We start from the raw sequence: 14,568 nt of genomic DNA, 5'->3' as shown, positions 1-14,568 counted from the left end.
CCCTTTTTCTTTTGAAAAGAAGCGAACATTCATTCCTGAATCCAGGTGCTTTTAAGTATAGCTAGTGGTCCACAAAGCCAATAAGTTTCTTGCCACTGTCCATTTTCTATTACTACTATATTATATATTATTACTATAGGATTAAGAATTATGAATTATGCAAGAGGTATGTGTCTATGCTATGACTATATCTGTTTTTTACTCCAGTTTTATTTGAAAGAAAATAATGTTAATTCCTTTATGTGAAGTTGTTATCCTTTCTATTCAATTTACATTGCAACTTTTTTGTCATATTAGATTCCATTTAATAATGTTCTGTATTTTTGGTTTAACAATTTGAGCACCAGGGCAGTGTTTGGTTTGCAGTATAGACGAATTACTGTATGAAGTTATGATTGATTTTTGGAATAGGTCAGTGAGGAACTGAAGACTTCCTAAAGATACTGTATTTAATAATCAATGCAAGTTATAATTTTGGCACATTTTGGAAAATTTTAGACACCCAAATTGTTTTTCTTGCGAACAACATTTTCACACCCACCCATCAGCAATACCCAGGGAAAGCTTGTTGTGACAATGTACATTATCTTCTTAAAAAAGCACAACACTGCCGCAAAATAAAAAGGCTAAATATTTTTCTAACCTTGGAGTTGCACTCAGCAACATTAATTGTATATATTGCTCAGTTCACTTTCTGAACTTTGAGACTTGATTAGACAAAATTTAACCAGCACGAATCATAGTACAAGATAGTTATCTAAGAATTTGCTATATCTGCATATTAACAACTAGTATTTTGTACCCGTCCTTCTTATTACTAGCTGTTTGTGCCCCCCTCCCCCATCTCTTCGTCCTCCTCCTATCCCATGTCTCTCTCTCGCTCTCCTTCTTTCATACTGCATCTCTGTCTCCCCCCTCTTTTGCCATCTCTTTCTCTCCCCTTTCGCCTTTCCCATCTCTCTTTCCATCTTTCTCTCCCCAAGCTGCATTTCTTATACTGTACAACCAGCTTGTACAGATGGGCTGCAGCCATCTCATTCTCTGGGGGAGCTAAAGACCCGGGTTCAGACCTCACAGCCTGGCTGGAGGGGAGTCACAATAGGTACCCTCATAGAATCCGCCATAGAACATGACAAAAACATCTCAAAGAGGTCCAGAGCGAGAATCTAGTTAGATTTATCTGATTTGGGGAAGATGTGAATGTATGCAGCTAATAAACCGCGTTCGCATGCAGGATATTGTGCATTCGCTAATGTGCGTCATGTTAACAGCGCAACTGTGCGTAATGTGCGGTGTTTATGCATGTGATCCTATTTATGATGGATTTAATATACAGTCAGGTGCATAAATATTGGGACATTGACAGAATTTACATATTTTGGCCTCTATTCACCACCACAATGGCTTTGAAATGAAACAAACAAGAGGTGATTTAACTGCAGACTTTCAGATTTAATTTGAGGGTAATTACATCCAAATCAGGTGAACGGTGTAGGAATTACAATGGTTTCTATATGTGCCTCCCACTTTTTAAGGGGCCAAAAGTAATGGGACAAACTAAACAATCCTAAATCTAACTTTCACTTTTTAATACTTTGTTGCAAATCCTTTGCAGGCAATTACAGCCTGAAGTCTGGAACGCATAGACATCACCAGACGCTGGGTTTCATCCCTGGTGATGCTCTGCCAGGCCTCTACTGCAAATGTCTTCAGTTCCTGCTTGTTCTTGGGGCATTTTCCCTTCAGTTTTGTCTTCATCAAGTGAAATGCATGCTCAATCGGATTCCAGTCAGGGGATTGACTTGGCCATTGCATAACATTCCACTTTTTAGCCTTAAAAAACTCTTTGGTTGCTTTTGCAGTATGCTTCGGGTCATTGTCCATCTGCACTGTGAAGCGCCGTCCAATGAGTTCTGAAGCATTTGACTGAATAGGAGCATATAATATTGCCCGAAACACTTCAGAATTAATTCTGCTGCTTTTGTCAGCAGTCACATCATCAATAAATACAAGGGAACCAGTTCCATTGGCAGCCATACATGCCCACGCCATGACACTACCACCACCATGCTTCACTGATGAGGTGGTATGTTTTGGATCATGAGCAGTTCCTTTCCTTCTCCATACTCTTCTCTTCCCATCACTCTGGTACAAGTTGATCTTTGTCTCATCTGTCCATAGGATGTTGTTCCAGAACTGTAGTGGCTTTTTTAGATGTTGTTTGGCAAACTCTAATCTGGTCTTCCTGTTTTTGTGGCTCACCAATGGTTTACATCTTGTGGTGAACCCTCTTTATTCACTCTTGTGAAGTCTTCTCTTGATTGTTGACTTTGACACATATACACCTACCTCCTGGAGAGTGTTCTTGACTTGGCCAACTGTTGTGAAGGGGTTTTCTTCACCAGGGAAATAATTCTTCTGTCATCCACCACAGTTGTTTTCCTGGTCTTCCGGGTCTATTGGTGTTGCGGAGCTCTCCGGTGGGTTCTTTCTTTTTAAGAATGTTCCAAACAGTTGATTTGGCCACACCTAATGTTTTTGCTATCTCTCTGATGGGTTTGTTTTGATTTTTCAGCCTAATGATGGCTTGCTTCACTGATAGTGACAGCTCTTTGGATCTCATATTGAGAGTCGACAGCAACTGATTCCAAATGCAAATGTCACACCTAGAATCAACTCCAGACCTTTTACCTGCTTAATTGATAATGAAATAACGAGGGAATAGCCCACACCTGTCCATGAATCAGCTTTTGAGTTGATAGTCCCATTACTTTTGGCCCCTTAAAAAGTGGGAGGCACATATAGAAACCGTAGTAATTAATACACCGTTCACCTGATTTGGATGTAATTACCCTCAAATTAAATCTGAAAGTCTGCAGTTAAAGCACATCTTGTTTGTTTCATTTCAAAGCCATTGTGGTGGTGAATAGAGGCCAAAATATGAAAATTCTGTCAATGTCCCAATATTTATGCACCTGTGTGTGTATATATATATATATATATATATATATATATACACACACACACATATATATATATATATATATATATATATATATATATATATATATATACATACATACATACATACACACACACATATACACACATATATATATCAATCATTTTTAAACTGCAATGCAATGTTTTATTAGTAACGAGATTCACTCTCAAACAGGGTGGAGACCCCCAACCGTGCTGGTGCCAGCCTGTCTGACAGTGAGTTTAAGAGAGCAGATTTCTTACCATTGTTTATTCAGTCAAATTCAAAATGTCTGGGTCATATTACAATTGCCACAGCTACACCTGTCCACATGTGGGGTCTCTCCCTTTACATGCAAAAACACCCACAGTTGTATTGTCTTTTTCTATTTACCTTTCTCAGGAGGCTGTTTCTCTATACAAGGTTGTCTCCAGTACCAAAAACATTGCCATCTGTACTTAGCTCGTGAGTTGTACCTTAAAATGGCGTTGTGCAGATTCTTATTTTTAAGATGGAGTCTGGTTTCCATTCGCAAGATGGCGTCGCTCCAAGCTAATTTTACACTGATTCTGTCTCAGCCACTAAACCAGCTTCGACACGATCAACGACCCACAATCATGGCGCAAGACCCAATTCCTCCCCTATGTCTGTACAATCTGCACTGGCATTGTGACCAGGGAGAACAGCCCCCTAAAAGAATCTACATTTGCTATCAATTTTACAGAGGATAAACGATACGTAAGCATTGCAGACTCCTCTTGCTCCTTCCGGAATTGAGATAGAGTGAGTGAGAGAAAGAGCGGGAGAGAGAGGGTTAGAGGGAGAAAAAAGAGAAAGAAAACTAGAGAGGAAGAAAGAAAGAAGAAGGGAGAGAAAGAGGGGGAGAGAGAGAGGAGAGAGAGGGATAAAAAACAGTTTATAATATTATCACAGATTTGTTAGGAACTACGATGCTCTGCAACACTGAACGACAGGGAAGGCAGGACATACTGTACAGTACATAAAACAGGGACAGACGTGGTAGACAAAATAAATGTAGACATGTAAAGAAAAGGAAAGGGAGGGGCAACTGTGTTTTATATATCCGCATATATTATGTTTTGATAACTCTCTAGTATTTCTAAGTTGCACTGAGACACTACAGGGAAAGCACTGTTGTGATCTAAAACAGAAATATATTTACCAGGAGCTTGACAGTTGAAAACATCTGGAGCAAAGAAACATTTTCCTGTTTCTTCAGCAATGAAAGCATAGTCAGTCTGGCTCAAACCACTGATAGCTGGAAGGAACAGGTTCCACAATCCTTCTGCTTTAGCCAATTCCTGGGAGCAATTAAAAAACAATCACAATTCTAATTGTATATTCATCATCTTTACTAAATGACCATCAGAATAACCATGTTATACAAAGTCTATTATAAACAATAAAACAGGAGTACAATCTTTAATCCAAAGATTGTCAACTTCTATTGCAGACCTAGGTATATATATCTCTATTTTATTGCCAGTGTATTACTTTTGCAATTAAACGCATCTTCAACTAGGGGAGGGGGGACTAAGGGGGGGGGGAGTGACCCGGGTGCCTGACTTGAGGGGGTACCAGGGCAAGGCTAGGTTGCTGCTTTTGTGGGTTTGAAGCCGCATCACGGCCTTGAGAGGCACAGAGACACCGTCAGTCTAATGTGGTGCCGGTCACAAGACAATCAGCAGAGGCTGCCAGTCCGTGAGCTCCAAATGGTTTGCGAGCTGCGCCACATTACAATGACGGCAGTACTGACAGTTCCCCAACATGTGGCAGCCCCGTCCCACACCACCCCGAGCTCACCCACCGCACGGCCCTGGCAGGTAAGAGAAGGGAGATGGGCCTTACTGGGGCTTAATGTAAAAGAGGCCATACTGTGGCATAATGTCTAAGGAGCCTTACTGTGGCATAATGTAAAGGGAGCCTTACTGTGGCATAATGTGTAAGGGGCAGCGCCGTATCTGGACCGCAGTGCGCCCTGTACAGCACTGCCGCCCCTGACGCTCCACCCCGCCCCCCTCCTCCCCGAGTGCTTACCTTTCCCTCCTGGGGGGTGAAGGAAGGGCGGGAACCTTCACCAGCATTCTGGGTGCGCCACGCACCACTGCAGGAGGTCTCTTCCTGCAGACCTCTGGAGCTGTGAAGTGTGTGGCCGGTGACCCTGGAGGATTCCGCCCTGTGCGGAGGCACCGGCCGCACCACCCTCCCTATGGCCCTGATAAGGGGCATTACTGTGGCATAATATGTTATAAGGGTCATTAATGTGTGGCATAATGCGTTATAAGGGGCATTATTGTGTCACAAAACCACACACCCTTTTCGTCCTCTATGTTGTATTTATTTGGGGGGCGCCAAATTATGGCCTTGCTTCGCATGACAAAAATCCTAGTTTCTGCCCTGGCATCTTGTGTCCAACTCTGCAGAGGTCCCCATTTGTCTATTTGCATCAAGAAACCTTTTTACAGCTATATATTAATGCTACATAGAAATATTTAATGTGAACTCAAATGTTTATAAGTTAAGCTTCCAGAAAATGTACTGAAGTTATTGAAGTAAAATAACTAAAGTACAAGTTGATCTTTCACAAGTTTGTAACAAGTATATATACATTCCCTTATTTGCATGGATTTCTACGTGTTGGCTTTTTTTTTTATTTTAAAGAGAAGACTTTTTTTTGGCTGTTATGGTTGATGAAAACATATTGATGAATATTTATGGAAATAAGTTTAAAGAGTGTTGCTGTACCGATAGTTTGCTATAGGAAACAGCAATTATTTCTGTTACCTCACTTGCAGTAGGTTTTTGGTTTTTAGTAGACAATAGGCACAGTTCTGCATACACAGAATAATAATATTGTATTTGTAAAATAGTGCTATATGATAAAACAGATTTAAACAAAAATAAAAATGCAAAATAAATGTTGTTGTGAGATACACCGTAACATATTTTAAACTCATCTCTCATAGATAGGGGGGGGCCCAGGATGTAGATCAGGTGGCCTATAATCCTTACGGATGGCCCTACATACGGACATAACATTTTATTTTACTTATTACTAAAAGTAAACCAATTAAATGATCTGCAAAGCATCAAACCTATTTTCTATACCTAATACGTTCCCGAAGCTGGCACTGTAATATTTAAAAACAAAGTTTGGAGCCTATCAATTGGCAAGATTCAGAGATTTTGAATTTCCAGATTGTGTATAAATCTAGAGGTTTGCATTCGTATGCTGGAGTATTTCTGTTACTGTAATATTAATGCTATGTACCTTTAGCTTTTCTAGGAACAATGGCTTCTTCCATCTCAAAGGCGAGTTTTCATGTTTAGTATAATATTCCAAAAACTCCTAAAAAAGTAAAGTAAGCAAATTTACTTACTAAATTAAAGAATAAAACCAGGTGCACTCATGCAGTAGGGCAATTCAAGAGCTTTTCCCAGCTATAGAAGTTTATATTCTAAAAGCATTAGGCGAGACACAGTAGATTTATGTAGATTCACAATTTGTTCAATATGTGTGTTTATTGGTATTACAGGTTGAGTCTCCCATATTCAAAATGCTTGGGACCAGGGGTATTTTGGATAACGGAATACTCCATATTTTGGAATATTTGCAGATCATAATGAAATATCTTGGGAATGGGACCCAAATATACACACAGAATGCATTTATGGGCCGTATTCAATTAGCAGCAAAAACGGGCGTTTTTCACCAAAAAACGGTGATATTTTTGCCAAAAAACAGGCAAAAACGCAATAGGCAAAAAAAAACTGGAGAAAAGTTTTATCCATCCCAGACCAAGCGAATAAAAATTTAAAATCCCTATTTTTTGCCTAAAACTTCGTAGGTTGCGCACTTTGGCAAAAAACGACTGCGCAAATTTTAGATAAAAAAAATAATGTTGAAAATGGTTTTAATGTATTGGGTCTGATTTTTCAGGGCACAGTATGGATGTGTGAAGTATTTTAAACATCGCACGCGGTCACAGCAGGCGGTTTTGTACGGTTTTTAAAACTGCATTTGTACGACACGAAAATATACTTGCACCCATTTTAACGTACCCCCAATTTACCTGGAACAGCCATTTCCTGGAAAAAAAATTGCTTCCTTTCATTTTCAAAGGTTTTTATTTTTTTTCACCCAAACTTGCGCAGTCGTTTTTCACCAAAGTGCGAAACGTACAAAAATTTTGGGGGGTAATTTATCATTAGGGGGTGTCCAAAGGGTTCTGAAAGAAATCCCCACGTTTTTAGCCAAAAATAGAGATTTTGCATTTTTTTTCCGCCTGGTCTGGGATGGAGAAAACTTATCTCCAGTTTTTCTTCGCCAGTTGCGTTTTCCCCTGTTTTTTGGGAAAAAAAAAAGTCTGTTTTCGCCGCTACTTGAATGCGGCCCTATGTGTTATATACACCTTATACACACAGCCTGCAGGTAATTTTATAATTTTATACAATATTTTCAATAATTGTGCCTTAGACAAAGTTTACCTACATTGAACCATCAAAAATCAAAGGTTTCGTTATCTCAGTCATGCCAAAATAATTCCGGATTTCAAAATATTTGGATATGGGAGACTCAACCTGTACCTGTATCTTGACTAGTTTTAAGTAGCAATATGACCTCTTTAATTAACATCTCAGTAAAGGCAAAATGTTAATCCTGGTATAAATATTGTACAGAAGGTTTTGAGCCTCAGTAGTCATTTCTCAACAGCTTTAATAAATTCTACATAATGTTTTGACCTTCCTGAAATTCAAGAAATGTGCTCAATGTATTTATGTTTCAGCTTTATATTTGATCTTTGATTTTTTTTTGTTTATAAATTACTTAAAGAGTTAAGGAAATGGTATTATTACATTAATTTAAACAATGCATCACGTTGTATTTTTTCCAAAGGTGACATTTAGAGTTTGAGTTAAATGAAGATCCTTAAAAATCTTATCAGGGTAAATGTATCACAATACAGCGATGCATTTTAGAACTGTATCTATACATTGTAGTATGATATAAAATAAAAATTAGTTATGGTAAAACTTCCCTTTATTAACTCTTTCTTCAAAATCCATAGGGTCCACAGGGATACCATGGGGTGTAGGTGGTGGATAAGAACCGGACACCAAACAGGTAAGCTTTCTACTACCAGGATGCAACGGTCCCTCCCCCCTAAGCCCTGCCCCTGAGACAAATCCGTTTGTTAACAAGCCCAAGACAGGAGGAGGAGAGGAGGGAAGGAAGACTAGTACACAGAAGAATCACACTCTCACATCAAAGAGACGGGACACCAGTGACCAGGAAACCCAATCCAGAGAAGCCAGGGGTGTCAGGTCGGGCACCATGTGGACCCTATGAACTTTGAAGAAAGAGAGTTAACAAAAGTAAGTTTTACCATAACTCATTTTGTTCTTCAGGGTCCATAGGTATCCTCAGGGATACCATGGGGATGTTGCATAATAGTATTCAAGGGTGGGGACACTCCTGAGCTGAGAGGAGTATCCTGCGTCCAAATGAAGCATCCGGAGAGGCAATGGTATCAAAGGCATAAAACCTAAGAAAGGTGTGGACAGAAGAACACGTGGCCGCCTTACAAAGCAGTTCAGCTTAGGAGCCACGGCGAGCTGCCCACGAGGGTCCCACAGAGTGAGTGGAATGAGCAGAGACAGTAGCCGACACAGGAAGGCCCATCTGTGTGTAAGCCTGTGAGTGGGGCCTGCCACCTCTGGCAGGCACCACTTGTCCACTAGGAGTTAAAAGACCTCTGGGTGGAGAGACCATTCCCCGGCATGGACGTCATGACTGCTTCCCAGTTGAGAACTCCCGGAATGAACACTGCGGAGATGGCCGGGAGGCGACCTTCGGAGCATGCGAGAATGCGTGACACTTCTGCCATTGCTGACCAACTTCGAGTGCCACCTTGGTAATTGATGTAGGCCACTGCTGTGGCGTTGTCAGACTGCCTTTGTACAGGCTTGTCCTGAAGAATGTCCTGAGCCAGAATGAGGGCTCTGTAGATTGCTCGGAGTTCCAATACATTGATTGGCAGGGTCGACTCGACCGATGTTCAACGGCTCTGGAAGGAATGTTGACTGGTCACTGCGCCCCAGCCCTGGAGGCTTGTTTCTGTTGTAAGGAGTACCCTCTCTGGGGTCCAAAAGGAGTGACCCTTGGTTAGGTTGGACGTCGGTAACCACCAGGAGAGGGACAGACAAACCTCTGGAGAGAGAATCATTGTCTGGCATCTGATCCGATGTTGCAACCCGTTCCATCTGGAGAGGATTAGGTGTTGCAGAGGCCGGGAATGGAACTGAGCATACTCCACCATGTCGAAGGTGGATACCATGGATCCCAGAATCTGCATTGCTGAGTGAACTAAGACTGACTGCAGAGTAATCTGCGCACTCGTTGTTGAAGTGTGGAGATCTTGTCCGTTGTCAGGAAGATTCTCTGAGCATGAGAATCCAAAAGAGCCCCCAGATGGACCATCCTTTGTGAAGGGTTCAGGGAGGACTACTTCCAGTTGATTAACCAGCCCTGTCTCTGTAGGAAGGCAATGGTTATCTGAAAATGGCATTGAAGAACCTCTGGGGAGCGTGCTAAGAGCAAGAGGTCGTCCAGGAATGATAGCAGCCTGACTCCCTGACAACGCAGGTGGACTGCCATGACCGCCATAATTTGGGTAAAGACCCGTGGAGCTGTAGAAAGTCCAAAGGACAGATCCTGAATTGGAAATGTTGCTGTAGTACAGCAAACCGGACATATCACTGATGAGAGGGCGTTATAGGTACATGTAGGTAAGCATCCTGAATATCCAGAGATACCATAAAGTCCCCCGACGCCATAGCTAGTACAATAGAGCGCAGGGTTTCCAATCGAAATCTGGGCACCCCGATGAATTTGTTCAGGTATTTGAGGTTGATGATAGGCCGATAAGACCCATTTGGTTTCTGCACCAGAAACAGGGTAGAATAATAACCGTTCCCTCACTGCGATAGCGGAACTGGAACTATTACCCCCGCTTGCAGCAAGGACTGAAAGGCTTTCTGGATAAGCAGGGCCCTGCTCGGGTCTGATGGAAGGCCTGTGTAGAAAAACTGGTGGGGTGGCCATCTTAGGAATGAGAGGGCGCACCCGTGAGAGACCACTTCTTGTACCCAAGCATCTGTGGTGGTTTGACGCCAGCACTGGGCAAATTGAAGAAGTAGGCCTCCTACTCTGGGGTCCCCCAGTGGGAGGCCCACCCCGTCAGGCTGAAGGTTTGTCCTCAGATTTGGAAGCAGGAGGTTGGGTGGCCCAGGTCTGCTTGGTCCTGGGCTTGGCGGCCCTTGTGGCAGCCGATTGCTGAGGAAAGGACTGGCCCTTAGGCTTTCTCTGGGGTTTAAAAAAACCTGAAGGACATTGTCCGAGGCTTTGCAGTAGTTGCTGAGGACAGAAAAGCAGTTTTTGATGCTGCCAAAGTCCCTACAATCTTGTCTAGATCTGGACCAAACAGGATCTCACCAGTGTAAGGTAATGATTCTAATGCCTTCTTAGAGACTGAATCCGCCTTTCATGACCGTAGCCAAAGTGTGCGGCGGGCAGACACTAATGTAGCCGATGCTCTAGAGGCCAGGAGACTAGCATCCAAGGTCGCTTCGACGATATAGGAAGCTGCATCTCTTATGTGAGCTATATAAGATATCTGATCCCTAGATGCCTCTAGGGAGAAAGACTCTTCTAGGGCATCTGCCCAGCTCTCAATTGCTATCGCCACCCAGGCAATAGCCATGGTTGGGCGAGCAATGGCTCCTGAAAGGGAATACACAGATTTAAGGCCAGTTTCAATCTTTCTATCCATAGGGTCCTTTAATGAGGAAGCTGTAGGGATAGGTAATGTGGAGCTTTTAATCAGTCACGTAACATGGGAATCTACTGCTGGGGGAGCCTCCAATTTTGCACAATGAGCTGCAGGAAAAGGGTAATAATAGGTCAGGCGCTTTTGGAGCCGAAACCTCTTACCAGGCATCTGCCAATCTTCTACCATGTGTTCGGCTAGCTGATCAGAGAGAGGAAACTCTGCTGAAGCCACTTTTTGTTGTTTAAATGGTGGGTGCTTTGATTTGTGGGCGAGCTCATCGTCTTCTATTTGGAGTATAGATTTGACAGCTCGCAACAAAGCAGGTATATTAATTTTAGATTGATGCTCTCCTTCCCCTGAGGGAGATTCAGTATCAGAGAGATTGTCAGCATCTTCTGCCTCAGATGATAGCTCAGATTCTGAAAGTTGCGTATACTGTGAAGACAACACAGTACGCTTGGTAGGTTTACTGGGTAGGGGCTTCTCACCTTGCAACATATTTATAAAGGCTGTAGAGGAAGCTGCTAGACTCTGTACCGAAGTAGAGAGGACATCTACCAATGGAGGTACCGGTACTGCCTGTACATGTTTAGGCAACGCCATAGGGGGAATTACTGCCGGGACTGTCAGGCGGTCTGCAATAGTAGCTAGCACCTGAGTCAGGGACTCCCAAGGAGGCTCTTGTGCAAGGGCAGAAGACGTACCTGGTGTAATATAACACATTGTACATAGTCCATCCTGGACAACATCCTCATTCAAGCTTGTTGCACAGGATTTGCATGAGATCAATGTAGGTGCAATCGCTTGCTTGCTACTTTTGCCTTAGACATAGTCGCAGAGTATACACAAATATGCAACAGAATACACCAAATACAAATGGGTATGCAAACGCTATTATGCAACAGTGTATATAACTGGGTATGCAGTATAGTGATCATGCCTATGCTTAAATAAGCTGCAGGAGAGTACAGCACAGAATATGGTACTGTGTAGAGTGCAACCAAACAGTATGTGACAGCTTTTACATTATAAGTAAAAGTGAAGTATAGTAGACCCTGAATACACCGGTATAATAGATATAACAACAAGGGTATATCACTAAGCGCTACCACGTAATTAAGAGAAACTAAATATTAGATAGGTATCACATATACCATAGACAAGAATGCAATTAGACAAAGGTCACCCGATAGGGTATATAAACTCCTCTATCTTCAGACTGATTTTCAGAAACAAGGATATCTTTCCAAGGTTCCAATCATAGTCAATTCAACAACACTTCTTAATCTCTCAATGTTCCACATTCCATATAATGGCATTGAAGAGAGGAGAAAAGGGATCCAAAAATAGTGCAATACTATAAAGTTTTAATTCCGCACAATATATTAAAAATTCTCATACATAGGATACATTTATGTGTGTATAAAATGCAATGTGAAAAAAACTCCACCAATAAAAATAAAGTAATCAAGGCGTACTGAAGGAGTGGGTGCATTTAAAATACACCTATACTCGCATGACTGAAACTCACACTTTCCGGGACCACAAATCTGCGTGACTGTATCGGCATGCAACCAGGTAGGTATTTCCTCTGTCCCCACATCAATAGGTCATTCAGATATCCTATTAACAAACGCGTTTCAACTCACATACAGTCAGGAGCATAAATATTGGGACATTGACAGAATTTTCATATTTTGGCCTCTATTCACCACCACAATGGCTTTGAAATGAAACAAACAAGATGTGCTTTAACTGCAGACTTTCAGATTTAATTTGAGGGTAATTACATCCAAATCAGGTGAACGGTGTAGGAATTACAACGGTTTCTATATGTGCCTCCCACTTTTTAAGGGGCCAAAAGTAATGGGACTATCAAATCAAAAGCTATTTCATGGACAGGTGTGGGCTATTCCCTCGTTATTTCATTATCAATTAAGCAGGTAAAAGGTCTGGAGTTGATTCTAGGTGTGACTTTTGCATCTGGAATCAGTTGCTGTCGACTCTCAATATGAGATCCAAAGAGCTATCACTATCAGTGAAGCAAGCCATCATTAGGCTGAAAAATCAATACAAACCCATCAGAGAGATAGCAAAAACATTAGGTGTGGCCAAATCAACTGTTTGGAACATTCTTCAAAAGAAAGAACGCACCGGAGAGCTCAGCAACACCAAAAGACTCGGAAGACCACGGAAAACTGTGGTGGATGACAGAAGAATTATTTCCCTGGTGAAGAAAAACCCCTTCACAACAGTTGGCCAAATCAAGAACACTCTCCAGGAGGTAGGTGTATATGTGTCAAAGTCAACAATCAAGAGAAGACTTCACAAGAGTGAATATAGAGGGTTCACCACAAGATGTAAACCATTGGTGAGCCACAAAAACAGGAAGACCAGATTAGAGTTTGCCAAACAACATCTAAAAAAGTAATTACAGTTCTGGAACAACATCCTATGGACAGATGAGACAAAGATCAACTTGTACCAGAATGATGGGAAGAGTAGAGTATGGAGAAGGAAAGGAACTGCTCATGATCCAAAACATACCACCTCATCAGTGAAGCATGGTGGTGGTAGTGTCATGGCTTGGGTATGTATGGCTGCCAATGGAACTAGTTCCCTTGAATTTATTGATGATGTGACTGCTGACAAAAGCAGCAGAATTAATTCAGAAGTGTTTCGGGCAATATTATATGCTCATGTTCAGTCAAATGCCTCAGAACTCATTGGACGGCGCTTCACAGTGCAGATGGACAATGACCCGAAGCATATTGCAAAAGCAACCAAAGAGTTTTTTAAGGCTAAAAACTGGAATGTTATGCATTGGCCAAGTCAATCCCCTGACCTGAATCCGATTGAGCATGCATTTCACTTGATGAAGACAAAACTGAAGGGAAAATGCCCCAAGAACAAGCAGGAACTGAAGACACTTGCAGTATAGGCCTGGCAGAGCATCACCAGGGATGAAACCCAGCGTCTGGTGATGTCTATGCGTTCCAGACTTCAGGCGGTAATTGCCTGAAAAGGATTTGCAACAAAGTATTAAAAAGTGAAAGTTAGATTTAGGATTGATTAGTTTGTCCCATTACTTTTGGCCCCTTAAAAAGTGGGAGGCACATATAGAAACCGTTGTAATGCCTACACCGTTCACCTGATTTGGATGTAATTACCCTCAAATTAAATCTGAAAGTCTGCAGTTAAAGCACATCTTGTTTGTTTCATTTCAAAGCCATTGTGGTGGTGAATAGAGGCCAAAATATGAAAATTCTGTCAATGTCCCAATATTTATGCACCTGACTGTATAAGAGTCTTTTTCAAGGTGTATGTGGTGGTAGCCATCTTAAATACCCTAAGGACAAAGCTGATTGGATAGTCCTGTCCTAATTAGGGAGAGATTGTTAAGACTAGAAAATTTATACCAATGAGCTTCAGTCAATAAGAGTTGGTGCTAAGCTAATAAAATCTACTAAAAAAACATAATTAAAAAGGCAGCATATATTATAAAACCTAAAAAAAGATCCTTTGGAACGCATAACCTTACTTCCGGTATATGTGTGGACCGCAAAGACATCACTTCCGGTTTTTATTAAATCCTTAGAAACAACCTCAATACATCAAAGAAACCTTTATTCTTTTGTATATCTATATCCGGGAGATATACCTACATCTCCTTTATAGACTGATTGTTTCTCAATAGTATTAATCCAGATGACCGGAAGTACGTCTTCGTGA

The 14,568-nt window shown here is 41.6% G+C and overlaps 1 protein-coding gene across 1 annotated transcript in view; it reads right to left on the bottom strand.

Annotated features, from left to right (window-relative positions):
- ACAD11 (acyl-CoA dehydrogenase family member 11) overlaps positions 1-14,568 on the bottom strand; it is a 190,789-nt gene that overhangs the window by 112,894 nt on the left and 63,327 nt on the right. The window contains exons 10-11 of the mRNA XM_088462815.1: positions 6,276-6,353; positions 4,167-4,305 (exon numbers count right to left, since the gene is read on the bottom strand). Of these exons, the coding sequence (XP_088318941.1) occupies positions 4,167-4,305; positions 6,276-6,353 (217 nt within the window). The remainder of the gene's footprint in view (positions 1-4,166; positions 4,306-6,275; positions 6,354-14,568) is intronic.

This window comes from Taudactylus pleione, unplaced genomic scaffold (assembly GCF_031769625.1).
Source record: "Taudactylus pleione unplaced genomic scaffold, aTauple2 ptg000053l, whole genome shotgun sequence".
Classification (NCBI taxonomy): Eukaryota; Metazoa; Chordata; class Amphibia; order Anura; family Myobatrachidae; genus Taudactylus; species Taudactylus pleione.
This window is presented reverse-complemented; position numbering and strand designations above follow the sequence as displayed.